The sequence below is a fragment of the Pelophylax lessonae genome, assembly GCF_965119305.1.
Source record: "Pelophylax lessonae genome assembly, chromosome: 8".
Taxonomy (NCBI): Eukaryota; Metazoa; Chordata; class Amphibia; order Anura; family Ranidae; genus Pelophylax; species Pelophylax lessonae.
In genome coordinates this window covers 62,216,001-62,239,734 of record NC_138775.1, presented here as the reverse complement: position 1 = coordinate 62,239,734, position 23,734 = coordinate 62,216,001, and the positions used below count along the sequence as shown (strand labels likewise).

The window sequence follows — 23,734 nt, the reverse complement described above, 5'->3', positions numbered from 1 at the left end:
CCCGCACCGTCACTTCCGGTTTGCAATGATTCCTGGGAGCTGAATGTCATCCGTGTCCTCTTCTCCCAGAATGCGCCTGCACCGGCCGCCGCATTCCCTGCTAAACAGCTTCTGCATGCCCAGAAGCTGTGGAGGAATGCAGCGCCGCACCGGAAGTGACGAGCCGGGCCGGTGCAGGCGCATTCTGGGAGAAGAGGACATGGAAGAGGACGCAGAAGAGGACGCGCTGGCTTCAGCTGCCCACATCCGAGATGGCAACGCTGGAGAAGAAATTTTAAAGGTATTTCTTCTTGCAGGTAAGTGCGACCCGGGACAGTACAGAGGCTATCCATTGTGGAATGTACTAGCCCTGACTGTGCCGGGGGTATTTTTATTGAAACATTTTTTTCATGGCCGGAACTCCGCTTTCAGATCTACAGCGGCTGCACCTTAAAGTGCACAGTGGATTTGGCTTTAGTAAATAAAACTATGTATTAATGTCACTGAGGCAAATTTATTTGAAGCGATCCAGTGGCTGTGTGGGACGTGCCGTGTGACAGGCTTGATGCACATCCAACTGTAAGTGAGGGAGCTGGAACCATCCATCCATCCATCCAGGTGGGTGGGATATATCCTTCTAAAGCATTGTTAGATCTCTTAAGATGTGGGGTGTAAATGTTTGGTAAGCTGCTTTATTTGTATAAGGTGGCTTGTGCATATTTGGTGTACAGTTTGTATTCAAGGTGGACTACCCAAGTTTGAGTTTGAATTTTTCAATGGACTCTAATTTGATAATATTATGATTTATACAGTCTTTATGAATTCATGATTTATGTGATAGCGCAACACTATTCATGGAAAAAATTGAATAAGGAAAAACCAGGCATGCGCCAAGAATATTGAATCACTCACCTCTTCTTGTCCCACCGAGCTCCATCCAAAAATAATCCATTAATATAAACGCCATCTTCTGGAGAGGTGTCAGAAGCATCTATTGGCAGAACCTGGGGAGAAGAACACATTTGGTAAGTATAATAGGATTTTTGCACTCACTGTAAAATCCTTTTCTCTGAGTTCATTAAAGGTTCATTCACAGCAGATCTTCATGATGGATGGTGGCGACATCAAACTCATCCATCATGAAGATCTTCTGTGTCCTTCAATGAACCGAAGAGAAAATAATATATGCTGATTTTATTATCACAATGTTACCATTTCCTAAAGCTCTTGTCTTAGCTAGATGACTAAATTACAAAATCCCCCAATGACTTTACCTGCTCACATTTAGTGGTATTAGTGGTTGAGTAAAATGAACACACAACAGCCCATCCATGTGGCCAGAGATGTTTTTCGAACTACTATTTCCAAATTAACAGCAGAATTTAAATATCTGTTTGCAAAGACACAGTGTACAGCAATTTGTAGCATAGTACAGGAAGAAATCTGATAAGAGCTAGTTATCTAAAATAAGCACACAAGTTAATCACATTATGAAGGCTGATTGTACTGAAGTCGATCTACCGATCAATTTAAACACAACCAGCCTGTCCGGTTTTTTTTTCATCTGATCACTGCTGGCGGCTATAGCCAACAGCAGTAATTCTTGAGTTCTGCTGGCAGAAAAGGCTCACTACCTCCCAACACTGACTGTGTTGATATGGGAATTCCGTGGTGGAAAGAAAGAAAACTGCATAGTCTATAGACTGCTTAAGTCTTAGCTTTTGATCCTGTGTGTGTTTTTTGCTTCTACTAATCATAGTCAATGCACACTTTCAGCGTCATAGTTTCAGTGGCTGTGCTGTAAGTGAGACTTTAATAGAATAGGTGGGCATAGAGAGCCTATAGGACAAAACTTTTATGAGAAAGTTTGTACAACAGTAGGTGGAATAAGTGGCCATTGAGGGAGCATTTCTAATGGCAATAGATTACAAACTGACAACTTTTGTATTGCAAAGAAACGATACAACTGTTTATTTAACAGTAACTAAAAGACCTATAGTAGTAATCGACCGATATCGTTTCTTCATTGCCGATACCGGTACCAACATTTTGGTCATCGCGTATCGGTATCGGCCAGATATTTGTATACATTTAAAAAAAATGTTGTTTTTTTTTACTTGACAGGTACTCTTGTGGAGGGATTTGGGGGGTCTAAAAGACACCAAACTCTTCCTCTGCACTTAAAAGCATTCAAAACGCCAAGTTTGGCTGTTTTGAATGCTTTCATTTTTTTTATTCTGGCGCCAGTATGGAGACTCGATCAGAGCCTAATGCGGCTTTGATCGGGTCTTCGGTGGCCGTGCAGGCTGTTTGCCTGGGTCTCCCGGTGGGACGGGAGACCCGAGCGAGCCGCGGAAGACGGGGGAAGGGGAGGGACGTCCCCTCCCGCTCCTTGTAATGATAGCCTAGCGGCTTCTCAGCCGCATCGGTTGTCATTACAAGACAGCCGACCGTCGGCTATGGAATGCGGGTACCGGGGTAATGTCTCTAGCTGCAGGCATCACTCCGGTACAAGCACTTGATCATCATCACATTTATACATATCAGCCCTCGATATATCGCGTTTTGCCGATAATCGGTCGATCCCTAGCCTAAAGGACAAACTTTTAAGAGAAAGCATGTACAACAAAATGCTAAGATATACTGTATCTTTTGTTTTACTATTTACATCTCCTAAATACCCATAAAAAGTGCCTTTGGCAATACTGGCTTCTTTAAAGTCCTTGCACAGCCAAATTCATGGCAATACCCAAGGCTGTTGATAGCTAGCTCAAGAAATGTGTATTGTATTGCAGGATCAAGGTGGGGGTGTGTCTATGTGTAGACTTTCAGGAAGTCAGTATTAACATTTGTGGGTCTCCAGGAGCACACTGGTGGGCAGACAGTAAGACAAAATTTAAATGTAATGCCTGCCATTATATAGTTGCCAGTTCTCCTATAAATGAAATAGCTTACAGCTTTTTATGCAACTGCACTCCTGCCATGGGTTGCCAAATAAAAATTAAAGTACAGTTGAACCCTTTATTTCAGACAGACATGCCCCCTCCAAACAGTGCACAAATCAACACCGCCGCTCAGGTGACAAAAGCGCTGTTGACTGGTGCACTGTGCCAGGGAAGGGTGGCAGGCCACAAGACAGCAGGACTGCTGCTTTTGTAAGAGAGCCAGGGCCCACATTTGCAGCCTACTGCAGCACAAGATAGTTTACCCCTTCCTGCAGCACCTACCAGTTAAATAAACATGAAAGAGACCAGATTTGAATCCCACCCTAGACATTTTCTGCATGGAGTTTGCATGTTCTCTCTGTGCTTGCATGTGTTTTCTCCTCAAAAGACATGATGATAGGATAACTGGCTTCTGGCACTAATAGGTATGCTTGTGTGATAAGGACCTTAGGTTGCGATTTCCTTGAGGGCAGGGACTGATGTGAATGTGCAGTATGTAAAGCACTGTGTAAATTGTCAATGCCATATAAATGCCTGTAGTAATTGTACTTTTGTATTATTCATTATTTATTAAATAGTAATAAATAAATATGTTTAATATAAACAAATATATGCCTATTTTCCACAAATAAAAAGCTCAAGGATGTTGATACAATAGCAATTAGATATCATTACAGCACACAACTGTGAACCCACCTGAAATTCATATCCCAGAAGATCAATGGGAATTTGGTATTTTCTGGCGTAGTTCTGCATGGCTCCGGTTAAAAACGCTTGTGTGAAGAAGAATCCTGACAGCCAGAACACATGTGGCTTGCCGGAGTCACACCAGTTCTAGAACAAATCACATATCACATGAATACTTCAGATTGGAATTGCAGATCAAATGTAAATGTTAAAGCAAATACCACAATGACACAAATATTATACCACCAAATAAATTATTACATTCAATATATTATACTATATGACCTGATGTATAATAAAATGTAGAATTATACATATGTATGAGGATGTATAATGATTTGTAATAAAGGGCAGCACAGTGGCTAATTCATTAGCACTTCTGTCTAGCAGCAATAAGGTCACCGGTTTGAATCCCAACCACGACACTCCCTGCCTGAAGTTTGCGTGTTCTTCCTGTGCCTGCATGGGTTTCCTCCCACACTCCATAGACCTTTTAGGCAGGGACTGATGTAAATATACAATACACTGTATATGTGAAGCGCTGCATAAATTGACAGCACTATATAAGTACCATAAATAAATTAAATAAAACCAATCTCCTTGTACAATCAATTAGTGGACTCCCAATTACATTTAGGAATCCCTCTATTTCTGAATCCACTGGGCTTTCCTTATAACGGTCGAAGCACATCAGTCTTAATGGACTGCACACTCAGTATGCCATCCATTCACAGTGCACTGTGCATGTGCTGGTGACGTCACCGGCTGCAGAAATAGTGAATATCTCCTAAACGTATATGCCTTGTACCTACAGGCAAGCTTTATTATATGCTTACCTGCAGGTACAAGTCACCAAGCGCTGTTTACAACTGCTTTAAATTGGCCATACACACATTTGCAGCCTTCAGGCTGAACGTAAAAATCGAACACATTCTCCATCCACATTAAGCAGATAGATGAACCTCCAGTTTCAAATCTCCTGCTACCTGACAAGCTGTTAGGCCAACAATTTTGCACCCAGCTCCTAGGATTTTTTGCAATTGAAGGACTTTGGGCAGAGGGCGCTATTGGGGCCACCCATAGAGCGAACTTCATGAATTGTCCGAAATGTGTTCTGTGTATGGACAGCTTCAGCCTGAATTATATAGCTAACTGCAGCCAGATTTACCAAGCTTTTCACAGTGCCAAAGGCATGCCCCATAACTCTCTGAAATCTGGTTCCATTCATTTCTAAGAACTCCAGAGGGAAGGGCTTGGAATCTAGGAATACATTGGCCTGATCTAAAGCAAAACATAAAATAAGGACAGGGGGGGAGTACCGCGCTTTAAAGGTGCTTAGTGCATACTATTCATATAAATACATTTACTTTCAGTGCTTTCAAATATTAATAATATAAATCCCTTGTGCTTAAATTATATAAATTTTCTCCAGTGCATAAATATTACAAAAATTTCATTAATATCTCTCAAATATAAAATATTTCTTATAAGTGATGTAAAATTTGTGCTTCAAACAATCCTTAAAAATTATTATAAAGGTTATTAAATAAAGTGCCAGTGATAAAGTATGTGCTTTTGAGCTTACAATAAATATATCATTCAAAAGTGGTAAAGTGCCAAAGTTTCCTTATATTACATTGAAATAAATATATAAATAAAGCTGTGTGTGTTCAAACGACTTTTCTTTCCCAAAACTCATGCAGGTGCTCTGCCATGCAGTGGCCACTAGGTGTCCTAAGCGCTCACCTCAATTGCCTTTACAAACAGCTGGAAGAATTTATCCCTGGAAGAAGCTGTGTGGGCACGCAGCGTAACGCGTAAGATGCCAAACCGGAAGTGACGTAGCGGCAATACGAGTGTTATGCATTTGGAAAGACGAAGGAAAATGTGAGTCTGTCATTTAAGTCTACTTTAACAAAATTACCAAACGGTACTTTACTATTGTGGCCCCATTTATTTTGGAGATACAACGGCTCCACACATACCCCTTGGAATATTGATCGAAAAAGGAAAGAGTGTGGGTATTAGTGGCCGGATCCATTAACCATAGAAAAGGAGGAAATACTACACATGAACAAAACAATACAAAGCTGTTTGTAAAGGCATTGAGGTGAGCGCTTAGGACACCTAGTGGCCACTGCATGGAAGAGCACCTGCATGAGTTTTGGGAAAGAAAAGTCGTTTGAACACACACAGCTTTATTTATATATTTATTTCAATGTAATATAAGGACACTTTGGCACTTTACCACTTTTGAATGATATATTTATTGTAAGCTCAAAAGCACATACTTTATCACTGGCACTTTATTTAATAACCTTTATAATAATTTTTAAGGATTGTTTGAAGCACAAATTTTACATCACTTATAAGAAATATTTTATATTTGAGAGATATTAATGAAATTTATGTAATATTTTTGCACTGGATAAAATTTATATAATTTTAAGCACAAGGGATTTATATTATTAATATTTGAAAGCACTGAAAGTAAATGTATTTATATGAATAGTATGCACTAAGCACCTTTAAAGCGCGGTACTCCCCCCCTGCTATAAATTTCTGTATTGTGTAGGTTACCAATAACAGTACCTGCAGCATTAAAGGAATTAAGGATTTATATAGAGTGACAGCGCGAGAATTTCACCAACCCATTATAAAATAAGGACACCTGCAGTATTAGGGACTTAGAGGGTGGGAAGGCAAATGCACAAAGAATGTCATTACAAAAACTGAAGACACTTGGCACATAGGCTGTGTCCTCTGAGTTTACAGGAAAACTCTAAGATAAAAGCAGCTGGCTAGAATTTTGCGAACAACATCAATGGGAGCCTCTTTTTTTTTTTTCTTTAGTACCGGATCTCTTTTAATGTAAAATGTTCAGATTTGACCGCTGTATGCCTTAAATAAAATCAGCCGTGTGTTCTTACCTGTAAGAACTTCAGCCGGGACAGGAAATCATTAATGTAACTTCCCAGAGGTTTTAGACTCGGGTAAGAACGCTTGGCCCACGTTTCAGGAACTTTCCCTACAATTAAACTGCTTGACAAAGCCTCTAGTTCAGAATCCATCACCACCAGACCCTTGATGGCTTTCTGAAGATTTTGCAATGTTGTCCGGATAGTTCGGATTAAACTAGAGATATGGAAAGAAGGAAATATATTTGTGAGTGGTCTCAAAGAAAGAACACAGCTATAAAGGACCAGAAATGTATGATTTTTTTCAAGGGCATCGTAGGACATTTTTTTGAATATGTAGCATACAATAAAATGGGCTGTGTGCATGCAACATATTTGAATGTCTAAGATGCCCACAGTAACCAATCACAAGTTAGCTGTCAATTAGGTGCTGACTGTAAAACTGGACCTGGTATCTGCATGGGTTCTAGATTTTTATCATTTAGTAAACAAAATCCCAAAGTTCAGCACAGTTGTTTTAATGTATATTTGATGGCCATACCTGCGTGAGGATAAAAGTATACTCCAGAGTTTAAATCTGGGAACATGGTCCATACTTGGTGGACCTATCAAAGCTGCAGAAATTGTCAATTAAGGGTTCCAACCTCTTCAAAGTAGTTCTAAAGTCTAATTATTATTTTTACCTTAATGCATTCCCTGCATTAAGATAAAAATCTCTCCACTACTTGTTCCCCCCATCCCTAAACACTTACCTGACTCCTGTCACAACTCCAGCACTGTCCTGGCTGCAGCACCGCTCCTCTCTCTTCTTGGTCTCACAGGAGGCACAGAGAGCTCAGGAGCCATAGGCTCCTTTTGCTGTCAGTCAAACCCTTGTGAGGAGGAAATGGGGGGAATGGCTTACCGCTCTGTATGTCCATGGATGCACACAGCTGACTCAGAATCACACCCAAATCAGTGCCCCCTTAGCACCTGGAGGCAAGAGGAGCAGACAGCACCGGCAGGGGAGTGCCAAAGAGGAGGTAAGGGACGGTTCTGTGTGATATCATTGTACAAAACTAGTAAGTATAACTTCTTTTTTAGTTTAGGAAAAAAAGCCATTAAAATCATTTTAACACATTAGGCAATATAATTTTTTAGTAAACATAAATAAATAAAAAGCTCTAGTCATTAAGGAATGTATAGCATTCATAAATATATAGTGTATATAGAACATATAATTATTTATTTTTTCATTCTGAGGATTCCAATTAAAAAGTTTTTTTCATTTATTTTGTCTAAAAAATGCAAAATATGGTCTTTTCGGTGAGGTAGAACACTTTTCACAAGTTTACCAGGCTAACCTTAAATGCTTTATTAAAAAAAAAATACTGTTACTATTATTACAGAGCTGAATAGCTGAAGCTCAAATTAAACACACAGCTTAAGGGAGTCAAAGGAGTGACTCAGGCCCTTTCCCTGCCCAGTCTATTCTAATAGAACCAATGGAGATCCAATTAGAGAGAAAACCCAGAATGTGCTGCAAAACCTGTGACATAGTAGCACATGAATTAAATGTATATTTGCAAAATGTATATCTTTTATACATTTTTTGGGGGATTCGGATGTCTATGTCCCCCACTGAGCACTAAGGTTTTGTCTGCTGGCCTCTACATCCCTACAGGACACAGCAGCAATGTAGGGTCCAGTGGGAGGAAACATGACAAAGTCACTTTAAAATAGTCCTGCCATTATGGTGGCTGCCAATGCGGACTTCCTTCTGGAAATGCTAACTGTCTATGAAAGCTTAAACTAATTCAATATTGTATGAGTAATTGACTCAAGAATGCATATCAGGAAAGTCAGAAGTACTTATCTGCATGCTTGTTCCAGGTCATTGACTGAAAGTATTAAAGTAAGAGGGTTAGCATTATAACCAGTCAACTAACATTGACAGCGTTCAACTTTCTCTATTGTCAGTATTCCTTTAAACACAACCCTACAAAGCTTCCCAAACTGGCCCAAGATACAGACACACGTGCTTCACCTAGTAGACTGAGTTTGTAATGAATGAAATAACAGCCCTAGATAATACATTTGATGAGTAAAGAGTTCTCACTTATTAAATCTCTCCATCTCCTGTACCAGCACAGTGTTCATGCTCTCTTCATATCTCACTGGGAACTTCTGTAGAGCTGCCTCAATGTCAAAATCCTTTGGTAGCTGCAAAATAAAGTGTCATGTTGTTATACTGAGCACTGCTGACCTTCAATAATTTGACACACTATGTATTTTTAATGCAGAAATCTACTTGTTTGACCTATAAAATAAAATCAGTAGATGCATTTTATTTGGATACATAATGTTTGATTTTAATTCCTATTGTCAGTGAAATTGTCCATTGTGAACCCCCTTAGGGATTGCCCACAGGTAAATACTTGCTGCAACCCCACTCTTGAGACCTTCACTGTATGGCCCTGTCCAGCAATGTACATCATTTTCTTCAAAACAATTCCGACATGACGCTATTCCTACAACGCTTGCCCCTCCTGGTCCCTGTTTATATGCATAAATCTGTATTTGTACTCCTCGTGGAGTACCCAGTCATCCATAATAATGAATTGTGGCTTTGGTGTATATGTGCGGCAAGCTCAGGGCCATCCTGGAATGGTTTTAAAAAAGGCCACACAGAGAGAACCCTGTGTCCTGAGGACCATTGTCACTGGGACAGAAATGGGTGGAAAATTCTAAATCATCCAAAACAGGAAAAGATGAACAATTTTCCCCTTGTACAATCAGATTGTATAGTGCAGTGTTTCTTTTTTCAGTCAAGGCACCCTTTAAAATTCCAGACAATCTTGAGGCACCCTATTTTATAATATAAAAAAAACTAAACTAATAGTTTTCCATAATGTAGCAACATTAACAGGCGTTGGACACCCAACATTAGCAGTGATTTATTCTTTCAAAGCAAATACATCTTTGCACACTGGTACTGATTAGTATTCCAATGTTTCTTTTCTCACTTGTTACTCTCCCTCACTCAGCTAATGTGACCCTGGTGCTGAAGGAGAGGGACAGATGCAACAACATCCTCCTTATCAACCGATGACATCATTGGTTGTTAGGACACTGGCAGCTGTTTGAATCGCTTCTCGGCCTTTTGGCTAAGATCAAGTGTAGTATCTGTTCTTATCAGTTGGTATGGACCCTGATGGTTAGTATCGGCAGGGGCTGAAATGAACCGGGGCGCTCTAGGCGTAACTGGAGGACCGGGAAGTAGGCACTGTCAGAGGAAGCCGGATGGGTCCGTGTCCTTCTGATTTGAATGGGTCCGCCCCTGTCAGTTTGAAGGGAGCGGGAAAGCCGGTTTCGCCAGTTTTCCGGTTAGTACTGCTCCTGGATGTGATTGGTAAGGAATGGCGGATGGTGGTGGGGGAACCTTTCCTCCTGGGTTGAATCTGGCCTTGCAAAAGGCTTGTCCCCAGTTGAAGGCAGGTTCTCCCTAAGCTGTCTAAAATTCTGATGCCTCCTGATGGGATAGGGCTACACTGGGTCTGGCCAGGGGCTGAGACCGAAAAAGCCCGTGGTGTACGTGCCCCTGGGGTGGCAGCCCAGGGGTGCCTCAATTTCACTGGTGAGGGGCAGCTCACCTGAGTTTTTGTGGCACCTTGGTCACTGCACCATCACACTTTTTCTGCACCTGCCTCTTGGGGTGGGCCTTTTGGCCAACACCAGAGGAATTTTTTATTCCTGGCCGGGGGGCCTGCCGAGGTCTAGCACTTAGGCACTACCCAGCACTTCTCCACTTCCCTTTTCCCCACTCTGTTTTTCTTTGTTTGTGTGTCCACGTGTGTCCCTTTTTTGGTTGTTTGTCACTTGCACGACTTGGATGGCGTAGGTCCTCGGGCCTGCCCTGTAAGTCTTGGGAGGGGGTGGATATGGCCTTTTGGCTTAGTTCGCCCTCCCCCATGGGGTCTCCCTTCGGGGGAGCCCTACCTAGTACTCGGGGTGGGCTGTTTCGGCAGTCCCCCTGAAGAATGGGGTCTGCCCGGCTTCGGCTGGGTGGACCTAAGTGAGTACCTCAGTCCCTGTCAGGAGCTTCGCGCCCCGGGGTATCAGGGTCAGGGCCCTTCCTCTTCGGAGGAGGGCCATGTGTGTACGCCTTGTGCACTTTTTGTGTGTTCACGTTTGCGTGTGTGCACTTTTTTATGCACCGGGTGTAAGTCTTTTGAGTGTGTTTCACACACCACGGGCTTAAAAAAAAAAAAAAACTGGCAGCTGTTTGATAGCTGGGGGACAATCACAGCACACAATAGTAAATCCCAGCTTCATGACAATTCAAATCATTGCTGTTACAGTAACAGCAATCAAACTGTAAAAAAATGAAAAATTCCTGATCACTGAAGTGTAATATACAGTACTGTAGTATAGTGTAGTATAGTGCAAAGTAGTATAAAACCCAAAAAGCAAAACAAAAAGAAAAACTAAAAACATATATAAATAAAAAAAGCAGACTCAATGGACCAATTGGTCTTTTTTTGCCATCACTTTTCTATGTTTCTACATTTCTTAGTGTGGTGTGGTGTGGTGTAGTGTAGTGTAGTGTAGTGTAGCGTTTTCTCCATGAACAGAAACATGGCAGAAATGGCCGAAACAGTTTTGAGCCAATCTAGTCCCATACATGACCAATCCATTCCACAGACCATGAACTTTTCTGGAGAGGCAGTGCTTATTTGCTTTTCTGCTCTCCTGCAGCAGGAACTCTCTAAAGTAGGTTCCATTATCACTACAGATCTCTGTCAGAACTATTGGGGCTAAAAAAGGAATCATGTAGGCCCATATATATTATTTTATATATATTGTTATATTGGGCAGCCTAGCAGCCATTTTGTCATGAGGTGAATGTAAGTTCATTGTCCTTGGGTAAGATTTCTTACAGACAATTTTAAAGTCTCAGCAAAGACTTTTTCTAGCCGTAAATTATAGGGGCCCTGACATCATACCAAGATAAGGTCTAGCCATGCTGGTGCCAAGTTGGGTGCTAATGAGAGTGATGTCAGTCTTGTCTGAGTTTTAACAATGAACAAAAGTTCAGTATATATTTTTTTAGGACTCATTTAAAAATATGCTTGAGGAAACCTCATTATTATTTGTAGTAATTGTATTAGCAACAATATTATTATATCCTCGTATTATGTGAGGTATATACATAGGCCTACTAAATTCAATAAGTTCTAAGAACGTATATGTTTACCATTGTTTTTCTTTTGTGTAAAATGCTAAGTACTAATTCCACTTAAATTGCTTCACTTATAAAGGAATGTAGTTATAAATCCTACATGGTAGACACTATTCTTGACAGGGAAGTGACATTGAGGTATACCCCCATGAGATTTAGGTTTCTTTCCAAAGCTTAGGTCAGAAGGTTATCTTTGAGAAAATAATTGAATTCAATTCAATCTCCCAAACTTTTATACAGGCCAACGGTGCTCCCTATTGATATTTCAGAGTTATAGCCATTTAGAGAATAAGCCCCTTTTGAGGTATTTTCATATGGAAAACATAATCCACGCCCACATTCCCATTGGATATATGTTTAGTCTTAGTAAGAGAAGGAGGAGAATTGAATAGACCATGAAGGGAGTAAGGTGCTCTGATGAGGTTGAGGCCGATAGGGAGACATTTGAAGCTGAGGCTACCCAAACGTGACATCTCAGACAACAAGACAAATATATGGTCTTTGGTAAAGTATACATTTCTATTTTTCCTACAGGCAATTCTTTTGCCATATACATTTGACTGAACCATTCTCATCCTTATAGCATCAAGATTTGAATTTAGATCATTCTAACTGCAGTATGACTGGTCTAATTTTTGGGAATTTTAGGCTGACTTTAGCCATAGTAAATGGGGCAGTTATGATGTATTCTTAAAAATAGATTAACTTAATAGAAGTTTATTTTACCAAAAACTATCTGGACTTTTAGCAAGTCTTGGTGCATAGTGTAACAATTTTTGTCCATGCATTTCTTTTAAACACTGTGTTGTGAACATCTGTTGGCTGAGAGAAGTCACGTGTCAAATATGTTCGATTTTGTTTCCATCTTTTGGGAGCTCATGGAAAGCTATTAATCACATTCCAGAAGTTATGGGTTTTGGTTACCTTGATATTCTGTAATAATATTCTTTGATTGCATTTCTCACATTACCTGTGTGTTACATATTATTTAATTTTGTTCCACATTTTGTGTTTGTTACCAGTTATCTTTTTGACATTATCCTGCACTGAATTATTTAATAAATATATATATTTTTGCACAATATTGTATTCCTCTTATCTTCAGGTTAGTGCCACTAAAACTATCTCAAATTTTTGTTGATTTATGGAAATAAGTTGAGAATCTCCTTACTTACAGATCCTTGCTTGTTTGCATAAATAAACAGTGTCTATCAGAGCAGTATAAACATTCTGACATCTCAAAAATTACCTAAAAAGTATTAAAGAACGACTAGAACCTATTGAGCCTAAGATGGATGGCACTGTCTACAACAAAAGGAAATCAAAACACTAAAATGACTGATGATCTGTAATCTCAACTGGAACAGGCACATTTAAAAATCGAGGACCTAGAGGACAGGTCACGAAGATACAATGTTCGCATAAGGGTACCCCAGAATCCATCACTGAGTTAGAGGGAACAGTCCACACATTGGTGAACTATCATATACCTGATATTTTATCAGTTGGAGGTGGATGGGGCTCACCTTGCCCCGTCCCAACGGCTTGCCAAGAGATGTAATAGTAAAGCCACATTTCTACAGAATTAAAGAAAAACTCAGGAAAGCAGCCAGGACCAAATCTGATCTCACACTGAATTCTTCTCTGAAATAGCACCATTTACAATCCAAAAGTAACATTCTCTAAAACCATCTCTCGCAACTGCTGAACCAAAACATTAAGTATCAATGGGCCTTCCTCTTCCATCTTATTTTTAAGGACTTGGAAAACCCTTCAGTTCCCTGTCGTGGGATTATTATTTTTTTTTTTACATCCTCGAATGGTATGAATTTGGCCCTAGATTTTTGTTGCTGTTGCAGATGTTATGTAGTGATCCCACAGCTTCCTTATTAGTAAAGGGATATGTATTCCAAACCTTCTGCATTCATAAGGAAACTCGCCAAGGAGGTCCCTTCTCCCCAATGCGGTTTATTCTAGCCCTCAGACCCTTAGCTATTAAAATAAGAAATAATGTCACATAGAATTAATACATTGTCGTGAACAAATGCAGGGCTTGTCGTGAACAAATGCAGAGTCATGAGTTGGTGTGAAACGCATTGACTTCTCCCACAAAGTGTCTTGCTTTTACTATTCAAGATGTCATTACAACAATAAAGCGTGTGAGTGCAGCCATCCAAGTTTCCTGCATTTATCTACCTGTACAGTTCAACAATCTAGGCTAGCACCTGTCTTTGCCATTGTTCATGGCAAGCTCCCCTTGAGCAGCGGCTTTACTGTGAATACAAGTGTGCTCTGTTTGCTGATGATTTTTTGATGCTCATAGAGCGATTACCTGCAACGATCTGCCCTGAATGCAGACAGTCTGTATCCAGGGCCAGTCACTCAAAAGTTATTGCTGCTTGAGGGAGGAATGGAGTAGATGTGAAAGGGGTGGGGATGTGTGAACAAGAATCGGTCAGATACCGGGGTGGACTAGGTATGTGAATGATTGATGGACAGATGTAACTATGAATATAGTAGTGAGAGTTGAGGACAGAGTAAGATGGGTAGACTGGTGGAGGTGGAAAAAGGCAAGTGGGGAGAGCTTAGTGGGGAAATATGAGCATAGATATGGCAGATATACAGAAGTTAGTGTATAATGAACATCGGATGGGGTAATGTGGGACAAAGCCCCTGTAAACAGGACGATGTGACAAAGATGAAAATTTGGGAAAGTCCTGCCAAATCGGAGACTGTTGGGATGTATTATACTACTTACCTTGCTGAGTATATCACTAGCTATCTCATATAAGGTGTTATCACTGGCCCCAGAGGAGCCTCCTTGTCGTCCTCCCCCCTGTGTGAGGAGTAAGGACTCGAAAATAATTTTCGTTTGCTGCAGATCCTTTGATATATCAACATTTTCATGTAAGCCAAAGACCTCAGGATGCTGACTGAATGGGAGTCGCTGCCAAAGAGTAATATCAGAACACATAGTATTAGAGTACAAGAAGAAATGTTATCTATCAAGACATTAATGTCATAATTGGATTCCAAAGAAAAAGCAACTGTTTTATTTGTGAAAGTTGTAGGGTATTTTGGAAGGGTGTTCTAAAAGTGAACCTGTGATCAGATTTTGGCGTTATGGACATTCAAGATTGTATGTATTGTTATCAAGTAATATTTAAAACAAGTAATCTTTGACCCTGTAGCTGCAGATATTGAGGAGCAATTCACCCTCAAAATTCACACAAGAAGCACTGAAGTTATTCTCTAGGCAGCTGAGCTCTCCCTGCCCATCATTACCCCCCACCTCCCCATTAAAGCTCCTCCCTTGAGTTTTTCATTACATCTTGGAAAATATTGTAAAAAAACACATTCTCTATCTGACTGGAACATACAGTACAGTCCAACACTCAGTTAAGGAGAGAAAAGTCCAATGTACTTCAGTGGAATAATTCAGGTGAACACTGAGGTCTGTAGCTCCTAACTTGGACCCCCGATTGATCCATCTATAAACTGTACATGAAAGAGAAAACAGTAGAGAGCAGGATCAGTGTATAAACTGTACATGAAAGAGTAAACAGTAGAGAGCAGGATCAGTGTATAGAATCATTTATTATCCAAAAGAAATAGCACACCTACATGTCAAAAATCTGTAAATGGCCGAGGGGCATGAGGGGTAAGGCTTTACACCAGAGGGTAAGATCACAGAGTAGCTTCTCCAAAGACAAAGTGCTTCAAATGGAGCCAGACCCGCCTAAAATGGGAGAAAGGCGGTGGCATCTACAGCCGTCCATCGTGCACCTCCAACAGGTACCATCAGCTTCTATGGAAAGGGTGGACTACTATGGGTTTCAGGGGACTTGCCCCCTTTGTCAGCTTCTTACCATCAGCTGCAAAGCTTTACCTCTCCTGCCCCCCCCCCCCCCCCATTTTGTTTACAGGCTTAACAGGTTAACATGTAAGTGTATTATTTCTCTAGGATAATAAAAAGATTCTATACACTGATCTTGCAACCTACTCTTTCCCCTCTTTCTTGTAAGATTGGAAGGCTGCTGTGTCACTGCTGGAAGACAGAATCAGGATGAGCTAAGTTTATGAGTAACTCCTGGGAGGGGGAACAGGGGGAACTGAGCTGCTGAGAGAAGGATTTAATTACTTCTGCTGTGGAGTTTATGTATGCCCCCTGGTACTGCATTTACCTCTCCTTAACTCATTCTTTATAGTATTTGTTTATAGGTGCTTTTAAAAAAAAAAAATATTCAGATTCAACAGACTGTATACAGGTATTTAATTAATGAAAACATTGAAGAATCATATAGCTGCATGACTGGCTTTTTTTATTCTGAGCATTTGACATTCACAGGTTGGCTGTCATAAAAATAATTTGTCCCTTATGTAGCATGATTATTGACAGATAAAGTCTCCAAAAAATCCAATGGGCGAGAGAACAAATCATACATCGAAAAGCAGGGATATGCAAACTGTGGTCCTCCAGCTGTTGTAAAACTACAAGTCCTATCATGCCTCTGTGTGTCAAGCTTGTGGCTGTCAGAGTTTTGCTATGTTTCATGGGACTTGTAGTTCTGCAGCATCTGGAGGGCCACAGTTTGCATATCCCTGACCTAAAGGATCAGTCATCTCAAAGCTAATATTTCTGCTTCTGATAGATGTCAGAGAGTTAAACCTGTATTGTGACTCACTTTGATGAATTCTATGTAATCCTCATAAGTGCCTTTAGGTGGTGCTAGGTAGTTGCCACTTGGAGAAAAAGAATAACGGGGATTTTCGACTATTTCATTGTTATAGAAGTCTGCAAGAGCGGTTAGGAGGAGACGTCGGTCCCAGTCATCTGTTACACGTCCTCCGTAGTTACATTCTCCAGTTAGATATGAGATTGCTTCAAAGGGGACATGGTCATAGTCATTGATAAATAGCTGAAATTAAGAAACAAAAAATAAATCAATTAACCTGCTACTATTAGGTTTGTAAAAAGAACGGGTGTAGAAGGAGCTAACATGGACAAACTACATAGCATTGATCAAGTATTCAAATATCTAACACTCCCTAGGAGTTGAGGTTCTCACCTATTTTCATGGGACTAAAGAAGATGAAAATTACACGGACCAGCCTATACATAATGAAGAAGACTCCAATCCATTTAGAGGGAATGTATAGCCTTTTTATATATACTGTACATTATTACAGTATTGTAAATATATTAACAAATGTGATTAAATATTTTATGGACCTTATTTCTGTGTATATTTTATAAATACTAATTACATATTTATATAGTCATTGAGGTCAATGTGTGATGTAGTACTGGACCTTATGGGAGCAGGTGTTCTGAGGTGACTCAACTTGTAGAGAATCCCTGCGAGGGAGGTCACTTCAAAAGACAGTTGTGTAGGTGGGCGAATTCCATTCATTCTCATTGCTAAGTTTATTGGTATACATATATACAAACACACCCAATGGTTTTGAGGTTCTCCCTTTTCTTCAGGACTTAAAATGAATAACCTATGAACACAGCACTCACTGTACGAAGCCCCTCACCCACCTGCAAATGTGTACATAAGGGCAGCCTCACATGCCCATTACATACACAGGCTTTGAGTCTTGATCTGCAATGCTACACAATGGTTTAGCTTCACTGGTTCTAATAACACTGCAAGTCTAGGGGTTAGCCAAACCACTGAAAACAAATCACTTCTTATGTGGCTGATAACTTATCTCAACAGTGATGAAGTGCAACTTGGTGCAATTACACTTATGATTTAGTGTTATGTTGACAACCCCCACTCCCAGCTTAGCCTTCCAGTCTTATACTCACCTGTCCCCAAATCAGCAAGATATTAGCTGTGTAGCTTTTGGGAGCCACACAGACAATTGCCGAAATCTTCTTATTTAATCCTATCAATATTAATCCTATGAAGAATTTGTACTCTGTGATCTGGGGGGGGGGGGGGTATGATGGGGGCTGGGGTGTCATATGGGTGCAATACAAAATACATGGAATAGCTGGGCCATTGTAAGGGATAATATAATGTCACTCACAATCTTCATTATTTTACAAGGAAGCAAAAATTGAAGTGCAAGCATGTAAAAATAGAACTGTCACATTAAAAATGACTTTTAGGATAAACACTACAAGAATATGCTATACTTTACCTTTAAGTACATAAAGAGCAGCTACCCTAACTTTCTGTCCCTGTATTTAATAGAATTTTGCTGATTGTTTTCCTTGGATTGCCCTCATAATGCTGATAATTGTTGGGTATGACATGCTGGTCATTGCTAATGGGCATTAAACATAGGCCACTGTTTATACTAATCATAAATATTTAATATGACATTGCCTGCTATTATAGTCTTGTACAAATGAGTTATATAAAATAACCTGTAACTGACGAATGCTTATGCGCAAATCAGATTCATTGAAGCCATACGGAATGTTCCATCCAAGGGGACCAAATTTCTTCCTTTCCTGGACCAGAGCATGGAAGAAACACACCCCAAACAGCAGTTTCTCCCATATCTAAAGACAGAGAACACTGGATTAAAATACATACCGGTACATAGCCTGTAACTTTATAAGCCAGACATTTGCTTAGTAAAACTCTCACCTGTTCTTTCCCTGGGCATCCATTGAAGAATTCAGAGTCAGAAATAGGGTCAGTGAGGTATGATTGAAGTAGATTAAGCCTTAGTCCTGTTGGTGGTTCATTGGTCATTTTAACTCCATTTTGAAGAATGGTGACAGGAAACTAAGGACACAATGAGACAGGTCAGTGACAAGTCACACAGTGAGGGGACCACATTGGCTGTTGAGCTGCCATTTTTGATTTAGTTCAAAACATTTTTATTAGATTAACAATAAGGAAAGAACAAATGTTGCATAACTTCCAGTACAGTGCAGAAACACAAATATTCATCAAATACGGTTGGTCACAAGAATACAAGTACACCAATGCTCATTGTGTAACCCTATATAAAGCCGCCAAATTATTCCCTTTCCATATGCCCCATGACTTGAAGAAGGTGGCATACTTTAAAGCATTAATTGCCAATAGATGTTCAAAGGCATAGTTTTAGTAAATCAGTCTCACTGCGTCAGAGAGATTAGGAGCCAGATTTGATTTCCAATTCTGTAGCACCACTAAACGAGCTGTGAGTATTGTGTGGGTAACAACAGGTTGGAACATAAATGGGTACAAATCTATCCCAATGTTCATTAGGGCTAGGGCAGGGGTGTTTAAAAATCCCAGTGCATTTGGCTAGTAGCTGGAATGTTTGTCTCCAGAAACTGGTGAGATTGGGGCAGCCCCAGAAAACATGTACAAGGTTCCCGTCCACAGTTACGCCAGCACAGGGAGGATAAGGAGGGAGAGAAGCTAGCCAATCTATTGGGGATATAGTACCATCTATTGGTGATTTTCAATGTTGATTAAATGGGGTTATTGCAATTGGTTGCTTTAGGATCGATCTCAGACCAATTTGCCATTGAGAAGTAAAGAGGGAAGAGTGGAGGTCATTCTCCCATAGTAAAATGGCCTTGGATTTACCAAGGTGAGTTTATCCTGGAGGATAGAGTAAGCTGCCATTTTCTTTTATTCCCCCCTGCAGCACTGCACTTGCATGGTCGGAACATAGGATACAATGGACATGATGTGAACTAGCCTTTTATTATTATATGTGGAACACAATTGCCACTGTTGTATGGCACTGAACATAAGAAGACACCTCTAATAAAACATTTTTACCATATCTGAGAACCTGGATCGCCTTTATTTGTTCCAATTCCTATGTTACCACAAGCTAGTACTGGCCAACAGCATTAGTAGCTGTGAATTTTCAAAATTCCTCTGAGAGACAGCAGCAATTCTTTGCCTGGCTGCTGACTCTGATGAGAGTCAGCTGATATCATGATCTCAGATTATTCTGCTGTTTAGGCCTCATGCACATTTGGCGTTTAGCCCTGGTACATGATGCTCTGGCATATAGTAACAGATGAAGGGCACAGGTGCATTGTTCAGCCCTGTTGCCAGCAGCCAGTCATACTCTATAAAAGGTTAACAACTGCTGTGGCTGGATGGTTCACCTAGAGCCCTCTGATACTACTGTAAAGTGAAGCATACACCAAGTGAGGAATGCTTGAAGCACAGACTGCTGGCGTTATGGGAATTTTTCCCTGGGCACCTATTGCCCAAAACCTTCATACTGCTAAGTGCATTGTCCAGCCAAAACTGGCGCCCAACAGTGTGTGCATATTATTGTATGACTACTGCTGGACTATTCAACATTGTGGTACTTTCCATTAGTGTTTTATGTGATTTATCATGTACATAGTAAAGTTTAGCATTGATCCAGTTACCTTTGGTGATGGATAACTAGTTAACCAGAGTCTAAAGTCTGGATGACACGTGTCAATGGTAAACTCCTCACAAATTTTCTCCAGAGTCGGCATCCAGGATACAGCCAGGTGACAGTTCTGCAGACAAACCCAGGTCCCATTTGCTGCTGCCTCTTTTATCATTTTTGCAGCCACAGGACCCTGTCCTTGTCCAAGTGAGATGGCCTGGAACTTGTCACCACCACCCATGTTCTTGTCATTGGCAAACTTCAATAAGCCTAAAACAAGACAATAAATTGTGTCACAGTATAAATAAGGCATGAGGAAAATAGAAAGGAACCTATGTGTAAAATTAGAGAAAAGTAAAACTATTGGAGTTTTCCATCGCGCCCAAACAGTCTTTTTTTCTGCAGGTCAAAACTAACTGGTTGTTAAAAGTATCCTCCAGTTTTTAAACACAAGGCATTGAATAAGCCGACTTCATTTATCATCACGCAGATTACCATACATAATCAAATCTAATCATGTGAGCCCTGTAAACTGGTTCAATATAAATTTTGTCCCCACCTGTTTAGGGTACCAATACACTACCAGAGCTGACCATTCATTTTAACCTCTAGATCCTTTTATTTGCTTCCAATACAAGTCTATGGCTATGCAAAACCCACTTAAAGCAGGTCATAAGGAGGTCAACTGCAGGTCAAATGCACCTGTCAGATATCTGAATAATCACAGAAGCATCTCAAATTGATGTCAAACTGAAGCTATCGACACAAGCCCAGTGCCAATTGATATAGGACCTTAGGCAGTCAAGAGTTTCATGATATTTGGCCAAAATACTGATCTGCAGATAAAAGAGGTCTATACATGGGCCAAAGTAATGGCCAGTCTTCAACATCAGGTGGTTACCAATGTGCACTGAAGCATGATAACACTTCAGCCAACACGTAACTCTCATAAATACCTATATAGGTAACTATGAACTTCTACCCAGTGCCTGGTCAACAGCTCCTGTTTGACTGCCTGGTTATACTTTGTTACACTTGCTTATTAAAATCTGACCTCAGTCTGTTTGGCCTTTACTTCTGTCTCCTACCTGCTTGGAACTATTGTCTGCCTGATTAAACTTCTGACTGTCAATTTGGTACGGCACCTGGTCGTCTTATGTTGCTCTGCCTGTCTGGGGACAAGTATCCCTCTAACACTAGTCCAGTCTATTGTTGGCTGTTGCCCTTGGCAAAACAGAAGGTCAATCTTAAAGTATAACTAAAGGGAAAACTTTCTTTTCATTTTGGATGGAGTGGAGAGGGATTAGAACACCTGTCAGTTTTTATTGAGGGGAAATCTTCAAATTAAGATACTAGTTCTGGTGACATGGGGGTCCCAAAGGATTTCCCTGAAATTGCAGGGATTTTCTCTCACTTCCTGTTTGGCTATGGGACAGGAACTGAAAGGAAATCTCTGCAATGGGACACAGATGGTGAAAAAAATCTTTCAGGGATTATAATCCAAAATGATAAAAAAAAAGCTTTGCCCATAGTTCTACTTTAAGCTGGCCATACACTGATCAAAATTTGGCTGTCAAAGGGACATGCTGAAAATATTTCCTCGATCAGCAGCTGTAGCCACTGATCAGTGTGATCTGACAGTGGCAGGTCCCATTGTCAGAATACAATGTCCCAGCGGGATCTGCACCTTGTTTGTGTGGATGGAGGAATCTGTTCGAATTTTTTGTCTATGGCCAGCTTTACTCCATGACAGCAATTTACAAAGCAGATTAGGCAGTTCCAAGAATTGTGGTATGTGTGAGTTAACTTCAACTTTTCTGCCTTATTGTAACTTCTTTAAATAATAAACAGGAGAAACAGACAGGAGTCTGGTTGTACAATTAAAGTAGAACTATAGGCAAAACTTTTTGTTTTTATTTTAGATAGAGTAAGGGAGGGATATAACCTCTGTCAGTTTTTTGTCATCTGTGTCCCTCTGGGAGACAGAGAAGAAATCTTTGCAAATGAAGGGAATCCCCCCAGGTCACCAGAACTAGTCTTTTACTTTTAATGATAATGGTAAACAGGACAAATAGAGAGGGTAAATCTCCCTAACAGGGGCACAGACAGCGTACAAAAAACCCAGGCAGGAGCTCTGACCCCTCTTCACTCTGTCCAAAACCAAAAAAAAAGTTTTGCCTTTAGTTATACTTTAATGTATCTGCCTAGTGCATACAGTTATGAAACAGCCTCTTTGAGTATGTTTCCCAATCTTTTGGTGTATTAGCAGCTTGTCTTTCCCCATTCCATGCAAAACGAATAAAAGAAAAACTTTAACTGAGGTTCTACATCAAGTTCTCACAATCAGCAGTAGACAAAATACATTTTTTGCTTCATGATACCTACTTGCCATTGGATCAGCTCCAGGTGACAAGACAAAGATGAGGGGGATTGTAGAATTGGAATCCAAATAACTTTTTGATAAATCAAATGGAGGCGGCTCAACAAACTTCTTCCCCAGTTTATCAGTCACATAATTGGTCACAGCTGGGCTTATCTAAACGAGGGATCAACTGAATCAAATCAGTGTGTTTATATACAACTGAAATCTATATAATCTTACTCATGCTCATTTATGATACTAGTGAGCTAATCTTAGCTAATAAATATTGGATCAAACAACACAGCCCTTTCTACCTTTAGCACCGTAATAAGGCCTTTTGTGATTTATGAAATCTTTATCTGACAATACTGGGTCAATGTCAAAAGGAACAAAATCCTTAGCTTTACAGGGTATTGTTAGAACATTTTAACTGCTAACAAAATTGCTTACATACAAAATGCAAGGAGGTAAATCAATTTCATGTAAGTTATCTTTTTAATTTTTGGGGACAGTAAGTTAAAACTTCCAACTTCCCAAATATCTTCCAAGGCTGGCTCTCTATTTGGTCTTCTGTACAGAAGAGGTGTACTGCTAAACAAACAGTCCACCCAAAACTGGTATTTCAGTACTTGGTATATGCTGTAAAATTAAACCACCTGACGGTTTCTTATATGGTATGTCTTGGAGACCTCATTGGTGAGATATTCATGCTGGAGTTCTGGGGCTTCTTCGGGGTAAAAAGGTATAAATCCTTTACCTTATACAATGCCTGTCTTCTATTCCCTCCATTCCCATTTCCTCCCAAAACGTATTGAACTTTACATGAAAAAAAAAGCTTCTGCTTCTTCAATGTGGCTTTTAATATTAGCTCATATCTGATCACTTTGCAAAGGGAAATTCAAAATATAGTTAATAATTTGTCTCTTGCTTACTTGCTTGCTGGTACTATGTAACCCACTTTCTAACATTTCTTCCCATAAACCCACCAGGCCCACGTCTTTCTTACCTTGTCTGGTCTCAAGCATCGTAGAATGATCATTTTCTGAAGCTCATTCAGTTTTTCATTGAATGGATGGGGCATGGGGACACTGTGTGGCTCTCTGCTGTCATATATTTTGTGCCATTCATTGGGTTTACCTATAAAGTGTTCCCTGGTTGCATAAAAATACAAATAATTATACTGACATATAGGATATTTGCAAAATTGGCTACGTACTGCTTCTAAGAGGTTGATTCAACTCTCTGGACAAGCGCAAATTGTTGGGAATTAGTGGAT

At 40.2% G+C, this 23,734-nt stretch overlaps 1 protein-coding gene across 1 annotated transcript in view; it reads right to left on the bottom strand.

The window, feature by feature from the left end:
- DNAH12 (dynein axonemal heavy chain 12) overlaps positions 1–23,734 on the bottom strand; it is a 210,165-nt gene that overhangs the window by 5,972 nt on the left and 180,459 nt on the right. The window contains exons 62-72 of the mRNA XM_082264952.1: positions 23,465–23,609; positions 22,482–22,632; positions 20,110–20,366; positions 18,362–18,502; positions 18,136–18,273; positions 16,436–16,669; positions 14,509–14,697; positions 8,628–8,731; positions 6,542–6,746; positions 3,621–3,758; positions 892–983 (exon numbers count right to left, since the gene is read on the bottom strand). Of these exons, the coding sequence (XP_082121078.1) occupies positions 892–983; positions 3,621–3,758; positions 6,542–6,746; positions 8,628–8,731; positions 14,509–14,697; positions 16,436–16,669; positions 18,136–18,273; positions 18,362–18,502; positions 20,110–20,366; positions 22,482–22,632; positions 23,465–23,609 (1,794 nt within the window). The remainder of the gene's footprint in view (positions 1–891; positions 984–3,620; positions 3,759–6,541; positions 6,747–8,627; positions 8,732–14,508; positions 14,698–16,435; positions 16,670–18,135; positions 18,274–18,361; positions 18,503–20,109; positions 20,367–22,481; positions 22,633–23,464; positions 23,610–23,734) is intronic.